The sequence below is a fragment of the Crotalus tigris genome, unplaced genomic scaffold (assembly GCF_016545835.1).
Source record: "Crotalus tigris isolate CLP2741 ecotype Arizona unplaced genomic scaffold, ASM1654583v1 scf7180000017814.3102382, whole genome shotgun sequence".
NCBI lineage: Eukaryota > Metazoa > Chordata > Lepidosauria > Squamata > Viperidae > Crotalus > Crotalus tigris.
This window is the reverse complement of record NW_024096652.1, coordinates 1,833,867-1,853,309: the sequence shown is the minus strand read 5'-3', so window position 1 is coordinate 1,853,309 and position 19,443 is coordinate 1,833,867. Positions and strand designations below refer to the sequence as shown.

General features: G+C 38.7%; 1 protein-coding gene across 3 annotated transcripts in view; it reads left to right on the top strand.

The window, feature by feature from the left end:
- GRIN2C (glutamate ionotropic receptor NMDA type subunit 2C) overlaps window positions 1–19,443 on the top strand; it is a 93,557-nt gene that overhangs the window by 18,217 nt on the left and 55,897 nt on the right. For all 3 annotated transcript variants that reach the window (XM_039342877.1, XM_039342876.1, XM_039342878.1), the window contains 2 exons: window positions 8,086–8,229; window positions 14,158–14,581. In XM_039342877.1, the coding sequence (XP_039198811.1) occupies window positions 8,219–8,229; window positions 14,158–14,581 (435 nt within the window). In that variant the 5' untranslated portion in view covers window positions 8,086–8,218. The remainder of the gene's footprint in view (window positions 1–8,085; window positions 8,230–14,157; window positions 14,582–19,443) is intronic.

The following is a 19,443-nucleotide window of genomic DNA, read 5'->3' as shown; positions in this document are numbered from 1 at the left end:
TTGGATTCAGAAACGGAACTAATTAAAGATTGTATGATCAGATGGGCGCAGAATTTTGGTGAGCCAGTTCCATTGGACACCTGGGAAACTATTTGGGTTAGAAATGTCAAATTTACACAAGCACAGAATTTAAGGGAGAATTTCTATAAAATGTTTTATAGATGGCACCTTGATCCACAAAAAATGTCTTTTATGTACCCTGACCTACAACCTAAATGTTGGAGATGTGGGTGTATGGATGCTACTTATTACCATATTTGGTGGTCGTGCAGAGAGATAAAAGCATTTTGGATTAAGATATGGTGGAATATCCAGAGAATTTTTAAAAGGAGGGTAAAATTTACTCCGCAATTATTTTTGTTGGGTATAGTTACTGATTGTGATACAAAGGAGGTTATATTGATGTTAAATTTGATTACAGCCGCGAGGCTGTTAGTTGGACAATATTGGAAGAAGGAATCTTTGCCTACACTGCAGGAATGGTTTTTTAAAGTGTCTAATTTGGCGGAAATGGCAAAGATTTCGGCTTTTTTAAAGCAACAAACGCAAGAGAAATTTCTTGCTGTTTGGGATAAATGGATAAAATTTATACAGTTTAAAATGGATATTAAAAAATATTATATAGCTTTTTCTTAATTTTTATTCTTATATATATATATATATATATATATATATATATATATATATTAAAATATAATTTTTCTAATTGTTTTTTTAATTAAGCCTATATTCTGCTCTGGGAAGCTCGAGGGGGGGGAAGGGCGGGTGCTTGGGGGAGGTTGGGGAAGGGAGGGTTTTTTGTGTAATGTTTAGTTTTTTCTTTGTATATGTTTTTTGTCTTTGTATTGTTTTGTTTTTTTCCTTTTTTGTAAAATTTATAAAACTTTTAATAAAAAAAAAAAAAAAAAGAAAAACTTACCCAGTTGTTTCGATCTTTCTGGAAACAAGGTTCCATTCCTCAGGAACTGAAAGATGCGTCCATCGTGCACCTCTACGAGAGGAAAGGAAATCGACAAGTCTGCAATAATTATAGAGGAATATCACTTCTCTCCGTTGCAGGCAAGATCTTTGCACGAGTGTTGCTAAATCGCCTGATTGACCATCTGGAACAGGGTATACTACCTGAGACACAATGTGGTTTCCGCAAAGAGCATGGCACAGTGGACATGATATTTGCAGCTGGACAGCTCCAGGAGAAATGTCAGGAGCAGAATCGTGAACTATACACCACCTTCGTGGATCTCACCAAGGCTTTTGACATAGTTAGTCGTGAAGGATTATGGCGCATTATGTCGAAGTTTGGGTGCCCTGACAGGTTTATTCTGATGGTTCGACAGTTCCATGATGGCACGGCGGCTCATGTTCTGAGTAACGATGGAGCCTCAGAGGACTTCCCTGTTACTAATGGCGTTAAGCAAGGCTGACACCAACCCTGTTCAGCCATGCTGTCAGACGCCTTTCAGAACAGCTCAGTGGGAGTTAATCTGAGGTACAGAACCAATGGGAAACTGTTCAACCTACGAAGACTTCAGGCTGTCACCAAGATAAAGGAGACTGTGCTACGAGATCTCCTCTTTGTTGATGACTGTGCCCTTAATGCAGAATTGGAGCAGGAAATGCAAGCCAGCATGGACAAATTCGCAGCCGCTTGTGACAACTTTGGCCTCCTCATCAACATGAAGAAAACTGAAGTGATGTACCAGCCAGTTCCAAACGCCCAATATCAAGAGCCTACCATCACAGTAAAGGGACAAAAGCTGCAAGCAGTGGACCAATTTACATATTTTGGTAGTACCCTCTCCCGTGCAGTGACAATTGACATTGAGGTCAACTGTAGAATTGCCAAAGCAAGTTCTGCATTTGGCAGATTGCGGACTAACATGTGGGACCGCCGTGGAATAAGTCTTGCTACCAAACTTAAAGTTTACCAGGCAGCAGTACTAACTACCCTATTGTATGCTAGTGAGACCTGGACAGTGTACAGGAGGCATGTTAGGCAACTGAACTACTTCCACATGACTTGCCTTCGTGGAATTCTGAGGATCTGGTGGCAGGATAAGATACCAGACACAGATGTCCTCTCCAGAGCAGGCCTATCATCAGTTTACACTCTGTTGATGAAAGCCCAGATGCGCTGTGCAGGCCGTGTTGTGAGGATGCCAGATCATCACATCCTTAAACAGCTCTTCTATGGTGAGCTGTCTCAAGGAAAGTGATCGCACAGGGGACAAAAGAAGCGATACAAAGACTTGTTGAAAGCCTCTCTTAAGTCCCTGGATATTAACACCATCTCTTGGGAACTTCTGGCACATGATCGACCGACATGGCACACCTTGGTGTACCAGGGTTGCCAAACATATGAACACAGAAGGACAATCTTGGCACAAGAAAAACAAGCACTCCGCAAAGCCCGAGATGCAAATTCTGAAGTAACAGTGTCTACATTTCTTTGTTCAGTATGTGGCAGAACATTCCGTGCTAACATCGGTCTTATTAGCCACCTACGGACACATCATTGATGGCCCATAACCCACTAGATGTCAAGGTCTTCATCGAAATCAATGGACGAACAACAACATCTTATTTCTTAAATACAACTGAATCTTCATTTCTATTTCACACAAGCAGTAGTCTCAAAAATAATATACTCCTAATTTTGATGTTTTTCTCTGTCTGCATTCTTTCTCCTGATTAATTAACTACTGGTATATGCTAGAGCAGTTAGAATGCTGTGTGAACCCAAGCATTGATTTTGTATTGTGTGAAAATCAGGCCACTGTAATTCAGTAAACCTACATTTTTCAACTTTTGAAGGTCAATGGATCTCCTCTTAATTTTCTACCAGGCACTTTTATGAAGTTACTGTTACCTAGGATTAAGTGGCAACCCAAAATTGCCATTTGAAAGCCAATAATATAAAGACAGTAACAACTCACATTGATTAGGAAAAGTGTGTGTATAGCTTTCAGTAGGAGAGTGATATTGCTTACAGTGGGCATATACAGTAGTCTATGAAAAGAGGGATACAAGGATCAATTGGTTTTGATACAGATTTTTATCTTTTATGTTCCTCAGGACCAATTGGGAGGGGGGAAAGGGAAAATATATTCTCAAATCTAACTGATCATTTATAGATTTTTTTTAATCATCATTTGATGAATGAAGGCTCTTCAGCTGTGGGTTGACATAGACAACATGTATCCTTGTGGCTTAACTGATGAAGTCTGAAAGGACCAGTCAGCTAAAGTGGAAGGCCACTGCTCCACATTACACCACTGTCAGCTTCTACCATCTTGACCTGAATGCGGGCATCAGAGCAAGTAAGGCACTTGTGGGAGAGACAGTCAGGAAGACTGAGCCAAAGCAGCACTCTGGTCATCTTGCCTGCAAACAACACACTGAAGATCTGTGTGGAAAGTGAATCATTTGGGCTGCAGCCTGCCATCCTTATGAATCCATCACTTGAGGTAAAGGGCTTACTTTGCTTCAGGAGTTAGCCAGCCTTTAGGCCAGTGATGGTGAACCTTTAGAGACTGAGTGCCCAAACTGCAACCCAAAACTCACTTATGCATTGTCAGGTGCCAGGTGGGTGTGGCCCATTGGATGGGTGTGGCCCATTGGATGGGCATGGCCCATTGGTGGGCATGGCTGCAGTGGTAACAGCAGACTGGGTGGGACTAAAAAGTTCAATCAATCAATTTCAACTTCGCAAGATCTTTTTTTCCCCCGCAGGAAGTTGAAATTGACTAATTGATTGAAGCTTTTTTTTTTTTTTTGTACACGGTGGCGGAGGCCTAAAGCAAAAAGGTTTTATAAAACCCAGCTGAATGCCTAGGACTGGGGTGATGACATACGTGCCCACAGAGAGGGCTCTGAGTGTCGCCTCTGGCATCCGTGCCATAGGATCACCACCACTGCTTTAGGCTATTCAGTGCATACTTAGGACATACCTATCTGTTACGATTGTTATGGGAAACAGTGAACTTTAATGCTGCTGTTTTCTACTGCAAATATGTAATGCAAAGGTACAAAAAAGCAGGTTGATGCCCAGGACCACCTGGGAATTCTACAGTTAGACTGGGAAGTCAAAAAACATCCTGGACAATAGCAAAATGAAATCACTCCTTTACTGCTGCCAGTAAAATTGCATAGATGCATTTCCAGAGGTCAAATGCACTTAAGGATGTCTTTTTAAACTTGTACATGCCTGTAAGATTTCCAGGTTCATGAGTATGTGGACTTTGGTGCATTGGATGTAGGAAACATCACTGTAATATTGCTGTTTTCTCATAACAATTACAACCCTCACTTGCAGTGCCTTTGTATGAATTGCTTGGATCAGGGCCCCAGACTAGCTGAAGAATCTTTTTCCAAACTTGTTTGTATTTTGTATACCCATGATTGGCAGCTTTAAGTGCTGCATTCTCCAAAGTCATTAAATCTAATTTCTTTCCCTTAAAGTGCCTTAAATTTTTTTTTTTATTGAAATTTTTCAAAAATTTTACAAATAAACATCCCCCCCCCTCCCAAACCACCCCACCCTCCCCCCCCGACTTCCCAGAACTGAATATAGGATTATTTAACAAATTTTAAAAAATAACGTTTACAATTTATAAGATAATTAGTAAAAATAATAAAGATCCTAATAATAATATATATAATAATATGTATAATAATAATATGCATAACATAAACTTTAAAATGAATAATATGTACTAAGAAAGAGAGAAAAAAAAAGGAAAAAGAAAAGAGAGAGAGAGAGAAAAAAGAAAAAAGTAGACGAAAAATAGAACATATATATATAAAAAAATATATAAGTAATAATACTTAAAGAAAAAAGGAAGAAAGAAAGAAGGAAAAAACAATCATTACAAGTTATAAAAAAGCTAAATGATATTTTTCCATATCCAAATTATATTGTATAAAATTTATCCATTTTTCCCATACTGCAAAGAATTTCTCTTGAGATTGCTCCTTTAAAAAAGCCGAAATCTTTGCCATTTCTGCCAGATAGGAAACTTTATGAAACCACTCTTGCAAAGTAGGCAAGGATTCCTTCTTCCAATATTGCCCTATTAACAGCCTAGCGGCTGTAATCAAATTTAACATCAATATAACCTCCTTAGCATCACAATCAGTAACAATACCTAGTAAAAATAATTGCGGAGTAAATTTTACCCTCCGTTTAAAAATTCTTTGGATATTCCACCATATCTTAATCCAAAAAGCTTTTATATGCTTACACGTCCACCAAGTATGATAATAAGTAGCATCCAAATGTCCACATCTCCAGCATTTCGGCTGCAGATTAGGGTACATAATGGACATTTTCTTTGGATCAAGGTGCCATCTATAAAACATCTTATAAAAATTCTCTCTTAAATTTTGCGCTTGTGTGAATTTAACATTTCTTATCCAAATTAAAAAAAATAAATAAATAAAAAATTTAAAGTGCCTTAAATTTTTTATTATTGCTGCTGCTTAATCTTTCATTGATGGAGTTGAAGGTACCTATTAGACTGTGAAATACATCTACTCAGACATACTGTATACAACTGAATGGAAGACAGGCTGTGCGGTGGCAGCTGACACCATGGGGGACAGAGGAGGAAGGGAAAGTGAAGAGGCTAGACAGTAGTCCTCCACAGTTTCACTTCAAAGGATGTAAAATTGCACAAGGGCATTGAACTCCTTGGAAGCAAAGGGCAAGTGGGAAAAGAAAGAGGAGCTATGAGACGGAAATATAAATGCATACATGCATATCTATCATCTATCATTTCTTTCTCTCATCTATGATATAAAAAGAGGGATTTTAATTTAGCACCCAAAAAATGAGAAGCATGTGTGTATGTAGGTGAGTGAGAAGGAAGGAAGGAAGGAAGGAAGGAAGGAAGGAAGGAAGGAAGGAAGGAAGGAAGGAAGGAAGGATAGGTGAATGTGTATCTGAAACAGAATATGTCACACTGTTTCAAGTCACATTTATCTGCCTGCGTTTTGTTGGGTTGTAAGGAAACGTGGATCCTCTCTGTAAAATGTGGAGCATCTTAACTTTAAAATAAAAACTAGGCCTAGTAGAAGACAATTTTGAGATATATCTGTTCTTTTTTCAAATGATAGCTTTAGAGAAAATGCCAAACCTGATACTACTTCCCACCCCGTTGGCTAAAATTAATTTGCCTAAATTTTATCACATTTGATGGTGGATATGATTGTTTGTGTTAATGGGATTTGAGTTGTCCATATATAGAATTCAAAAGTGCTTATTTTTTTGTCTTCATTTGAACTTTAGCAAGATATGTTTTTCAAATGAATTTCTTCCTCTGTTCTTTCCTGTCACTTTTGAATTCTCCTGTTAGCCTAGATTCCTTCATGCTTTCCAGATAGGTGCAAACTGAAAGAAACAATGTCTCATTTCTTAACTTTCTTCCTGATCTTTCTTGATTACTCCCAACATCGATTTAGTACTTTTTATTTCAGCAATTGCCCTGCATTTTCTCATTTTTCTCTAGCAAATACTATTGCAGTCCATCCAATTTCACCAGATTATACTTCTCTAGGTTCTTAGATTGTGAAGTAGGAAGAGTGGGGGAATTCTCATTTCTTTCTCAGGGTTCAAAACCAAAAAGACCAGATAGAAAGAAAGATAAAGGTTGTGTTGCACTGAGATGACTATTGTAACTTGGGACAGAGGGTCTGGAACAGGACAACTTGGTGCAGCCAACTCATCACAGCTAACTTGCTGTGGCCAACTCGCCATAGCCAACCCACCACAGGACAACTCACTGCAGGACAATTCAACAATTCAAGTATTTAAAATAATTTTAAAATTATTTTAATTTCTGTCATTCACATTCATTTTGTCCCTCCTTTTGCATCCTTTTTAAAAATGATTATATTCCACTATTTCTTCGATATTAGTGTAAGTTTTGTCCCACAGCGAGTTGGCTGTGGCACAGTGGCTGTGCCAAGTTGGCCGTGGCGAGTGGGCTGCACTGAGTTGTCCTAGACCCCAGAGAGCCAGCATGGTGAATGGTATTGTGACAAAGATTATGTCAGGTTTCAATTGGCCAGAAAGCTAATCACTCTCAGTAGCCTAACCTAAGTCTCAGAACTTTTATAAGACTAATTAATATCTCTTTGTTTCTCTGGGAAGAAAAAAACAATGCAAATCATCTTGGAGAAGACGATATGAAATTAATGCATTGATATCTTATCTAATACTGTTCAGATTAATTGGTTTATAAAAGAACACAACTAGTAATCAGGAGCAGAAGAGAAGAAAACATGCAAAGAGATCTGTATTGGATTCTTTGAAATAAATCAAAGCAGCATGTTTATCACATTTAATATATATACTAGTTAGATTTTGCTGCTTACTTTGTGGAAAACATTTTCCTTTCCCAACAGGAATATCTCATTTCTTCCATTCAAGCCAATTGTAGGAAACTCCATAAAGCATTTATGCCTAGTTCCATGTGAAAATTTTAATATTGTAAATGCCCAGAAGTTTAATAACTTTTGTGGCAATTCTAGTATGTTTCATGGGTATTCTAAAAACATAATTTCAGAAATGTTACAATGGATGGACAATCACTTTTATGTAACCACCTCTGTTAAAGCATCTGCAAGCTATTCACTCTTCATTATTTTCCTTAGGAGGAAAATATATTTGCATGGACTTTACAGTGGTTTAGAACATTTTAATTTGGTGAATCAGTCATTTAATTTCTACGTGCAGAAAATACATAACTGTAATTTGTATCTTGCCAGCAAATATGGGTGCTCTGCAAAATTTAGACTGTACTTGCTCTAACTAGTTGTATTAAGGGCTGCTGAAATGTTTCCAGATAGCCTAATGTGGATGGCAGATGGAAATAACAGGAGGGCCAAATCCAATCAGGACTCAGATCTATGTCCAATGAAATGAGAATAAGGTACATTGAAAGCAAGTTCAGCCCAACCCCTCCCCCCTGTATCTCTTCGCCCATTCCAGGCCTCTTCCTAGCTGAGAGAGGTTAAGAGGTTATTCAGGCTATTCAGCATAAATCATGTAGATGTTAAATCCAATCCACCATCTTTTCCCAGATTTTCTTCTGATCATAAAGACAACAACATGTAGAGTTTTTAAAAAATTACATCTGCGATAATCCAGAAGACATCAGCCCTGATGGATTTAATGGAGAGCCAGCTTTATCATGAAGCAAACTGAGGCAGTTAGATGGATGACAGGTATGTGTGTTTATGATCAGCTGGTTTAATATTATATTTTTGGTTTTAGAATTTGTGATATTAGTTGCTTAGACACTTAGGCAACATGCTGAAAAGAATATAATCATTTTAAACAAATAGCAGTTTCCTATATTTCCAACAAAAAATTAAGCTACAAGAATATACGGCACAAGATGGCAATATAGTGATGATAATAATTTATTACTATTCATTATGACCTACACTATCTGAAATAGCAAGTCTCTTTACATAATTTCCTTCCAATATTCCATTGGGCTGGAAAAAAAATAACAAAAAAGAGTCTGGATTTTAACAATAGAAATATAAATAACTTTGTGGTTTTTTCCACTACTGTCACATTCCCTGCACAGTGCTGCTGACAACCCTATAAGTTGCCCACAAATTTTCTTAACCTATAACCAACAACATTTGTCTATATGTACTCCAATTTTTTTCTCCTTGCCTTTCTCTCAAAATATCCTACTTATCTTTCAGGGCTTTCTGCATATTCAATCTGCTGTAGCCCTCTAATATTTTCCTTCTTCATAAATTTCTACAAGGGGGTGGGGGTCATTGCTTTTTATTGTTTTTATCCTTGTAAGTCGCCTGCAGTAACTGAGAGTAACTTGAGTGGTCATATACATTTTCTTACATACATAAATTTTGACATCCCTTAATCCCAACATCTAGTGACATGACACACACAGAGAGAGAGAGAATGAGAGAGATTGGTCATAAAAATATTAAATACTTCTGGCTTGCTTTTAGTTTCTATTTATTCTTTTTCTTTTTTCTCTTTTGAACAAGGGTACAAGGAGAGGAATAAATGTAAAGGAGGAAGGAGCTGTTGTTCACCACAAGGTTCCCCCCCTTAAAGAGGAAATATAATTTTAATTTATTTTGTTTAATTAGATATTGTTTATTTCCATTGTACAACACTGAGCCATGTGATGTTGGTTGGCAGCCATATCAATACTTGAAATAAAGAAATAAATTTACATAAATAAAATATAAATGCATTTAAAATCGTTACTTATGATTACTGAACTCATCAGAAAATAATGTAAAACTGCTACCATGTTGAGGGAAATGTGGAAATTTTCTTGATATTACAGTTTAAGTTTAGTTATCAGCCATCAGGATATAATCCCGGATCCTCTAGAACAGTAATGGCAAAACTTTTAGAGACCGAGTGCCCAAAAACTGGCCCTGCCCCGCCCCCACCCCGCCTGCCCGCAGGGCCACTCACTGCCTCCAGGGCCTGCCACAGATTGCCCAGCAGCGCCATGGCGGCCACACCTTCTGCCCGCGCCCTGCAGCATCAACTGTGCATGATGAGGCATGAGGGCAGAGTCTTGTCTACGCTGCCTAGTAGCCATGTCCTTGGCTGCACTGCTCCGCGTGGGCCACGCTTGGGGGCGACTCTCCTCTAGGGAGGCTGCTGGTGAGGGGGTCGTGGGGGGAGGCAAGGCTAGGGCAATGGCACGTGTGCCCACAGAGAGGGCTCTGAGTGCCGCCTCTGGCACCTGTGCCATAGGTTCGCCACCACTGCTCTAGAACAATGTCCTCAACCTTGGCAACCTTCCTTCCAGAATTCTGCTGCCAGTACACTGGATGAGGAATTCTAGGAGTTGAAGTCCACAGATCTTAAAGTTGCCAAGGCTGAGAAAAGCTGTTCTAGATTATTGTTCTCACGTATTGGGCTTTTACATTTGCATCCCTGCTACAATAATTCAGCAAAAGAGGCTTCATTGGATATTAATGTTCCCACTGATATGAACTAAAATGCACTACTCTTCCCATCTGCACAGAAAGAGGGTAACACTCCAGGGTACTGGGTATTTACCTGGTGACAACGCTTCCATTCAGAAGTGTTATCATTGAGATGAATAAGGAAATATTGTCTTTTTACCTTAAATATGTACACTTTATTCAGTGTACAAAGCATCAGCCAATTTATCCTCAAGAACTTTGCACTGGATGAGGTGAGGGAGAGAGAAAAAGACTTCATAGCTGTAAAAGCATCATAGTAGCCAGGATAAGAATAGGGAATAAAAATGGACAGCATAATAGTTCTCAGACAGAATATAAAGAAATAAAACATGAGCTGAGTGCATTGGTTCAAAGGGTTTTGTGAATCTACAGGAAATTGTACAAAGCGGAAGCTTCGAGATTGGCCACTGAGTGGCAATAGAGGGAACTTGAGAAGGGAAAGGATTCAAACTTAGGAAAAAAGCGGGGGGGGGGAGCTAAGGTTTTTTGTGGGTGTGTGTTCAGCCGCATGAACTTTTGTGAAAGTAATTGATTAAAACATTTTGGAAAATAAATGCAGGCGTTCACTACTGCAGTGGGTTTTGAATTTTTTTTCTTGATGTAATAATTGTACCCAGAGTGCTGGAATTCTGTTGCTGTATCTTTTTGTTTGTGTGTGTATCTGAGAGAAGAGAGAAGAGGCTAGTAAAGCAGCCTAAATGGAGGAAAGGGAGCAGATTAGTCAGCCTAATTTTTACTCTTTTTAATGGGATAATGAAGTGAGTAAAAGATTATCATGGGAGAAGCATCCATTATAAGCCATTCTCTATTTAACCGTATAAATATGCACAGCTTAATTTTTTAAAAAGAAAAGCTGTTCTTGTGTTGCTCAGTGGGGATCCTTTCACAGGTCATCAGAATAACAATGTGAGCTTTTATTCAGAAAGAAACTATAGCTAGCTCTATTCAACCATTTAGGGGGAGGGAAGTCTGAAAGTTCCTCTTGCATAAATGGAGCTCAGACAATAGAGAAATAGCAGCAGCCCCACTTGACATCTCCCTATTTTATCAGCTTAGAAAATTGTTACCAGGTCTAATCTAGCCAGAGAAAAAGGCAGAAAGACAGAAAGGAAGGAAGGATGGGGAAGGACAGAGAGATGCAACAGCTTCACTCACTACAGACACCAGCCTCACCCCTGACCTTCCAAAGAAAGATTCTGGTCTATAGAAAAAGAATGTTTTCTCATTTGACTGGATGGATTATTTTTCCCACAGAAAAGATGTTTAGAAAATAGAAGAATAGAATTTTATGGAATTCTTCTGGGAGGATGTGGGAATGTGGGGCTTAATAATACATTAAAGTATTTGTCCTGAATGATTCTGATTCTGTCAGACAATAGTTTGCTTTCCTTGCACTTCACCACACAACAGACACCCTCTCGTGAGCCTTTTTTGGATTTTAAAGCATGGGCAGCTGTGAGGCTGTTCAAGAGAAGCATAACAGGAACAAGCAAGGCTTTTTTTGTCATAGAACGCCCAGAACGGAGTTCCGGCACCTTTTTTGGATGGAACCTTGTAGGGTAGGCAGGGCAGGTTGTATGACGTGTGTGAGTTCCGGCACCTTTTTTTTTTTTTAACAAAAAAAGCACTGGCGAACAAGAATTATACCCTTAGAAAAAAATATTTGTACCTCAGGGTTGAACTGGGGGTCATTGATGCTCTTTGAGTTTGATGGTTTTCTTACAGATATTTCATTACCAAACTAAGTAACATCATCAGTGCTAGCACTGATGATGTTACCTAGTTCGATGTTACCTAGTTTGCTAGTGAAACGTCTGCAAGAAAACCATCAAGTTCAGAGAGCACCAAGGACTCCACAATTACATCTTTTGACACCTCCCAACAATTGAAATAAGCTCAAAAGAACCACAAACTAGAACTGGATTTGAAGTTGGAAGTAGAGTGAGAAAGTGATAGCTTCTTCAATAGACAAAGTGATTTTCAGAATACAAAAAGAAAAAAATTGGTGAAGCAGTAGCCAAAATATGAAGATAGCAAGAGAATTGAAGAGACTCTAATAAGAGTACAGAGAAGAGCAACAAAGATGATTAGGGGACTGGAGGCTAAAACATATAAGGAACAGTTGCTAGAATTGGGTATGTCTAGTTTAATGAAGAGAAGGACGAGGGGGGACATGATAGCAATCTTCCAATATCTCAGGGGCTGCCACAAAGAAGAGGGAATTAAGCTATTTTCCAAAGCACCTGAAGGCAGGACAAGAAGTAACGGGTGGAAACTAATCAAGGAGAGAAGCAACCTAGAACTAAGGAGAAACTTCCTTACAGTGAGAACAATTAATCAGTGGAACAGCCTGCCTCCAGAAGCAGTAAATGCTCCAACACTGGAAGTTTTTAAGAAGAGATTGGACAGCCATTTGTCCGAAATGGTGTAGGGTTTCCTGCCTGAGCAGGGGGTTGGACTAGATGACCTCCAAGGTCCCTTCCAACTTTACTACTATTACTATTACTATTGAGGGGGCAATAGATGGAATAATATAATTGTATAAAAGGTGACTGTAAAACAGAATACAGAACGTCAAGAGGCCCTCCATACTTTATCTAGTCACACATCTCACCAAAGGTGACTCTGGGTAGTGTACAAAAACAAATAAAAACATATATAAAACCAACAAATATAAAAATATAAACATCATTTAAAAGTATAAATAGTATAAAAAAACAGAAATACAAATCCTAGGGAAAGAGGATAAGAATAGCCAGCTCAGCAATGGAGCCATAATATAACCAGGTCTTGAGGGCCTTGGAATGTCAAAAGGGATGGATCTAACCTATTTTTTTTGGGGGGGGGAAGAATGATCCATAAGGCTGATGCCATGGCAGAGAAGGCATGTCTCCTGGGACCCACCAAAAGAAAGTTCCCAGCTGATGGTACTGATAGCATGTCTTTTCTGCCAAATCTCTTGGGACAGGCTTATATTACTGGGGAGGGGCAAGCTCTCTGATATCCTGGTCCCATGCCATGAAGGGCCTAATAGATCGAAACCAGCATTTAAATTAGACATGAAAGCAAACTAGCAACCGGTGCAGCTCATGGAGTAGAGGTATAACATGCGCTCTTCTAGGAGTGCACATAACTGCCCATGCTGCTGCATTCTGTACCAGTTGAGGCTTCTTGATACTCTTCAAGGGCATTTTTATGTAGAGTTCATTGCAATAGTTCAACTGATAAAACAAAGGAAAAGCCTTAATAAGGATGAATGAAAAATAATAAGGAAAATAGAAATGAGGGAGAGAAACTTGATGAACAGAGGACATCCTTAATTATAAAAAGCAGGGATGGATGAGGCAAGTGTCTCGGATTAGGAGAGAATGGGAGTCAGTAGGGTTGAAATGCTAGATAGTTCAAATGTTGGGCTAGGATTGGGAACCATTCTCCTTGAGAATGGAGAAATAATGGGGTATCAATCTCAGAAGCAAACAGCTTAGTAGTATTTGATACAATTTATTTTTCTATAACTCAGGACTGCTTCGCCCATTACATATTCTTAGATACTTATTTAAGACTTTCTCCTAAGTCTACAGATAAAATTGTAAGTGTCCAATAAGAAACTATTCAACATTAGAAAATCATAGATTACAGTTTAATCTAGTGTTAAGGCACCAGACTAGAAATTGGGAAATCATCTAGTCATATCAGGCGCAAAAAACCAGACCTACACATATAGAGTTTAAGCTAGCTACTGTTGTGGTTATGCAGTGACTCCAGGCTAACTCTGTGCTTGATCCCTGCTCCCTGTCAGCCTGGGTGTTTCTCAACAAGTCTTGTCTTAGGCATGAAAGCTGGCTGGGTGACTCTGAACCAGTCACTCTCTTTCAACTCAATGTACCTCACGGGGTGGTTGTTATGGGGAAAATAGGAGGAGGAAGGAATATTGGTATGTAATAATAAAAACAGGATATAAATAAATAAATGTACTTATCCTAGAGCTGTGATTGACTCTCTGGGTCCTGTATGCTAAGAGGCGTAGTCAGGTTTCTTGAAATACACTGTGTAAAATAGTTTCCCAAGCTCCAACTGATAAAACACATCTTTTGTACTTTCCACTCATTCCTCCCTTGGATGCCTTCCATAATTTATCTTTGTTCTGACTTTCAGGGGCTCCTTAAAGGCCATGGACAGAACATTGGCAAACACCCTGGTGCTCTCTATGGTGCTGGGCTGTTCAGCTGCCCTAATGGATACTTCGGTGCCAAACTCCAGGGAACCTGTGGTAAACGTGGCTGTGGTTTTCAGTAGCTCTTCATACTCTCTCCATATCCGGAGCCGACTAACATACCAGAGCTTCCTGGACATGCCTCTAGAGGTCCATCCAGTCACCGTGGTGGTCAATGATACTAATCCCAGCACACTCTTGACTCAAATCTGTGACATGCTCTCCAGCACAAAAATCCATGGAATTGTCTTTGAGGACAACATTGGTACAGAAGCCGTGGCACAGATCCTTGATTTCATCTCATCCCAGACCCATGTACCTATCGTTAGTATCAGTGGAGGATCTGCTGTAGTCCTTACACCTAAGGTGAAATTTCATTGTTATTCTGGGAAATTTAGCTGGAATGGGCCTGTAGATTATTCGCAGATACCTCATATGTATTCATTTATTTATCTATTGTCACAGTTTTCTTCAAGACCATTCAGGATATAGATTCTCTTAACTTAAACAGTGGTATAATTCTGTTGCAGTAAACAACCAACAGTAATTGTTGTTCACTAAGAATCTGGCTTTTTAAAACTATACTGAATTTTGTTTATTCTAGACTTGGGTCACACTGTGCAATTACACCTGCAAGTGCAAGTGCAAATTGGGAGATTCACTAGTTAGTTAACTGGGCAGGAAGGCAAAGCTTGGCAAGGGAAGCTGACAACAAAAGATTAAGCAAAGACCAAGGAAGACAGCCATGCAAGCTCCAGGCATATATCATGCAAGAATTTAAGTAGATTTGGCTAGGAAGCACTTCTGCAAGCCATGCTAGGAACTTTAGAGCAAGGATACCAAAAAGGATGTTATTTTGGGAACGCTGTCTTGAATGCTGGCTGCCTTGGTGGTGCTGCATACAATATTTTATACATTTACTCACTGATGACAAATCTACGGTCATGTTGTTATGCTGTCTGCTCAATTATTTAGAATCTATTTCTACCTAGAGCCACTCCTTGCAGTTAAAGCGTCTTCTCTTTTCATTCAAACGGTCTCTTTTAAGAATGCCAACTTTTTTTAAATGAACTAGCACTTGTGCCTATAACCACAGTGAAATGAATAAGAATTTAAAATGGAAAAGAATTTTTTTTAAAAAATCTCCCACCCTCTCTACCAAGATGAAAAGAGCAAGAGCCCTGTACTAAGTATCTATAGCAACATTAACTCAGCAGGTAGCTTTGCTGAAAGATTCCTAACCTCTGATACGATGAACCTCACCCCACAGCTGCCCTCCTGTTTCCAAGACCCCACATCCAGCAATCTATCTAACTAGGTTGGGTTCCTTTTGGGAAGTTTCAGTTCTGATAGTGAAAGTAGATTGATCATTTATCTGTGCATGTCTTTTTAAGGGTGGCTGATATGGGGATTCTAAGCATAATCTGTATTGTGAATAGCTTACATAAACTATTTAAAATCTAACTTTTTACTCTCAGAATAAAAAGGTGAAATCTATTCTTTAAATACCACTTCACTCCATATGTAAGCTAAGCCAAGCCTTAGCCTTTATGTATGATTTCCTTCCTTCCTTCCTTCCTTCCTTCCTTCCTTCCTTCCTTCCTTCCTTCCTTCCTTCCTTCCTTCCTTCCTTCCTTCCTTCCTTCCTTCCTTTTTTGTAATCCTATTTTTTATGGAAAAAGTTGTATTCTTTTTATGGAATTTATCAAGTATGTAATGTTATGAGTTATGAATTATTAAGTTTTTAAGGCTATTCTTTTGATGGATACGTTTGTAAGGCAATTCCTTTATGGCAGCGGCTCCCAACCTTTTCTATACCCTGCATCCCTAGAACGCTTCTGATATATTCTCACATCCCTTAGAAAAGTTCAAAATGACAACAACAAACTATGCATATACACTACAATTTTGAAAAGTTTTCGCACTCCCTGGAATATCGTCTTGTGAGAACCCCTGGTTGGGAACCCCTGCTTTATGGAGACAAACTATAATGTAGAATTATGGAAGCTAAGGAAGAAGGCCCAGTATTTGGACCATCACTTCACCAGAATTCTTATAATGTGTATGTAGAAACTAATATTTTTGCCAGGCAGGTCAACCAGTGTTCATTGAATACTGCTAAAACTATCATAGCAAGAAAATAGAAACTAATAAATCTTGCACAATTATGGCAAGCCTTTTGATAACCGTTTATATTGCTCAAACAGGCATAAAACTAGAATATGGAGGAAAGTACAGTCAAAGGTTTGTCAATATGTAACATCTGTTTATTGATTTCTGGATTTATAAACCTGTATCATTGGGATGCAGCTCATGTTGGCAAGCACAAAACCCTGTCGCATGTTTTGTTCTAGAAAAGCAGCACTTGTGTCTTAAATCACTAATTTAGGGCACATGCAACTACATTGCAGAGACTACTGTAGGAACAATGAATTTTTTTACAGATGGGCTATGCACTTGGGTAATTATTTTTAGCTTGCTCACCTGTCACAGGTGTCAATGGTGGTTACTGTCAACTTCTCACAGGAAAATAGGGTATATTTCTCTGTGCCTTGTTAGCAGCCAACACAATGTGGTTTTATTTGTCTAAGACTGATCCTAGATCATTGTGTTACTTATAGGCAGAAGAGCTCATTCAGACATGATTAGAAATAATGAGGATATTCTTCAGCCTGTTTCTCTGGCTTGGCCTGATCCCTGTTAATAATCATTCCCATATCAGAAAGTGGCCCATAAAGTGTGCAAAGGTAACTAATGAAAAGTTCTTGCTCTCCAGTCTAAAAAAGCTTCAGGTTATTAAAAGGAAAATTTTTACCTGGAAGCAATTTATCCATAGCAGCTCAGCTTGGCTGGAAATGATGTGTTTGTGGCAATAAATGGCAGAAATATTAGGTATACTTTCCACTTGACTATTCTAGAGAGCAAGCTTGATGCATGGAAGCAGAGAATGTAACAAACTTATTTAATTTGTTATCTTCCAGATACATTAGGCTTTGATTCAGATATGTTAATATCTGACCAACCATAAGTAACGAGCCAGCATGAGTATTGGGCTGAATTAATCCACACTACAGAAAGTCACCAGTTTCTTAGCAGCTGTTCATGTTCGTTAACTCAGTAGATCTTTGTCTGTTTTGGAGATAGTTACAAAAGTTCCTTCTTGGTCTTTCTCCTCATGTCCCACCTTACAAAAAAGTTTTGTAGAAACGTGCCACATGTTGTGGATAGTTTTTGAATTGTGTTAAGAAAGTATGCTGTATTACAGGGGTAGTCAACCTTTTTATACCTACCGCCCACTTTTGTATCTCTGTTAGTAGTAAAATTTTCTAACCGCCCACCGGTATCGTCTGCGCATGCCTCTCGCGAATCGTGGAGTGGGTTTGGGGGAGACACCGGCTACCAGCTCTGCTTGTCTGTTACAGCTGGATGGTGAGGGGGGAGATGCACGAGCTATTCTGAGACGAGGCTCTTTTGTTTGCAGTCACATATAGCGCCATTTAGTTTCACTTACGTAACGTGAACTAAACTGATGCGCGGGTGATACAAATAGTATATTTTCAGAAATTTAAATTGTCACAGGGAATTTTATGAAAACCTAATGAAAATGTTTTTAAATAATGCTATGAAAATTTTTTAAAAAGTCAATTAAATAAAAAAAAGGAAAGTGCTTCAGTATTGGACAAAACCCCTACCGCCCACCATAAAAGCTGGAACGCCCACTAGTGGGCGGTAGGGACCAGGTTGACTACCACTGCTGTATTACATAGTCATGAATATATTTCTGTGGCTAGTCATTTTAGGGAAAGAAAAAGTAAGTCATCATAAAGATTATCAATTATGGCAATATGGTGGCATCAATGATAGGTAGAGGACTGGAGCTGGGAAGACTTTTGTTCTGCCCAATCTTGGAGGAAAATGATCCATTTCTTGTCTTCTAAGCAGGCCACATTGCAAATGACCATACTTTTCTCCAGGCATGCTAACAATATAATCCAAGTGATGCCTTTGACTAGGGATGGGTAGAATTCAGGCTTGTGGTATTTACTTTGAGATATTTGCTGGATAATTAACATACAGCAACTGTTTGCATAATAGCTCATTGAGGCATGTTAAGGAATGAAATGTTTGATTTAAGTCTTGCAGAGATTTAAGGCACTTGAAATTAAGAAAGGCTACATAGTACTCTGAGCATATATTTAATCCCAGAATATGCCAGAGATGGGCTCTTTGTCTTTTCAATTAAAAGTCCATTCTTGTTTCACCACAACTTCCCTTTCATCATCAACATCTAGAGAGAGACATATTTATGATTCATCTTATTTAAAAAATGCTTTGCTTCCAAGGATCACATGGAGCATGGTTACTGATATTAGGATGTCAATGGGGGAGAACCATTTCAACCTTTGGGGATGGGTGAATATTTTTAGTGCTTGAAAGGATGAAGTAGTGCCTGAAGCCAATTCTTTAGTCCTGTAAACCAACTGGGAAAATTGGACCATGTCTTGTTGCTTTTCTGGAGTTTGAAATAAGTGACTCTAGTTCCCCCTTAAAATCTTCAGATAGCCACAAAAAATCAGCTTCACTACTCTGGGAATATTCTCATGGCCATAGAAGTGGTGTTGAAGAACTACATGTGGCCAGTGCTTTAAGCCACAGATTACTTGGATCTACTGTCCATTTTTATAAGGGAAGGTTTTATGAGCAAAAGGAAAAGACTATATCAAATTCAAGTTAGACCTTAAAATATTGGGCATCTATTCCATTTTAGGGAACAAAAGAATTTAGGCTTAACTTGACACTAAGTTTGACTTTGTTTGACACAATAATCCCAGCTAAACTGGGATGTAGTCTTCGTTTGTTACAAACAAGAATTCCTAGAATTTGTTATATACAGTATTGTATGATGTAATACCATTCAACCTTTCTATAAAATTAGTCGCTTTTGTCTTTCTGTCTGTCTCTCTCTCTCTGTTTGTGTAACTAAGCTTTGTCAGTCTTTGGGGATGCAATTTCAGATCTGTTTTGCCATTATCATTTCATTCAAGTATTGTGATAATAACTGTGCCACTTGTTTTAAACGTCACCAATGTTGTGAGGAATTGGTTGTATTCACACAACAGGTTCGACTAGGTCAGTTGCATAGCTTTGCTAGTTTTAACTGTTTTATGTGTTCATCTCTATGTATGAATGGTTAATGTGGATAACCTCAAGTTAGTTGCTCCAACATA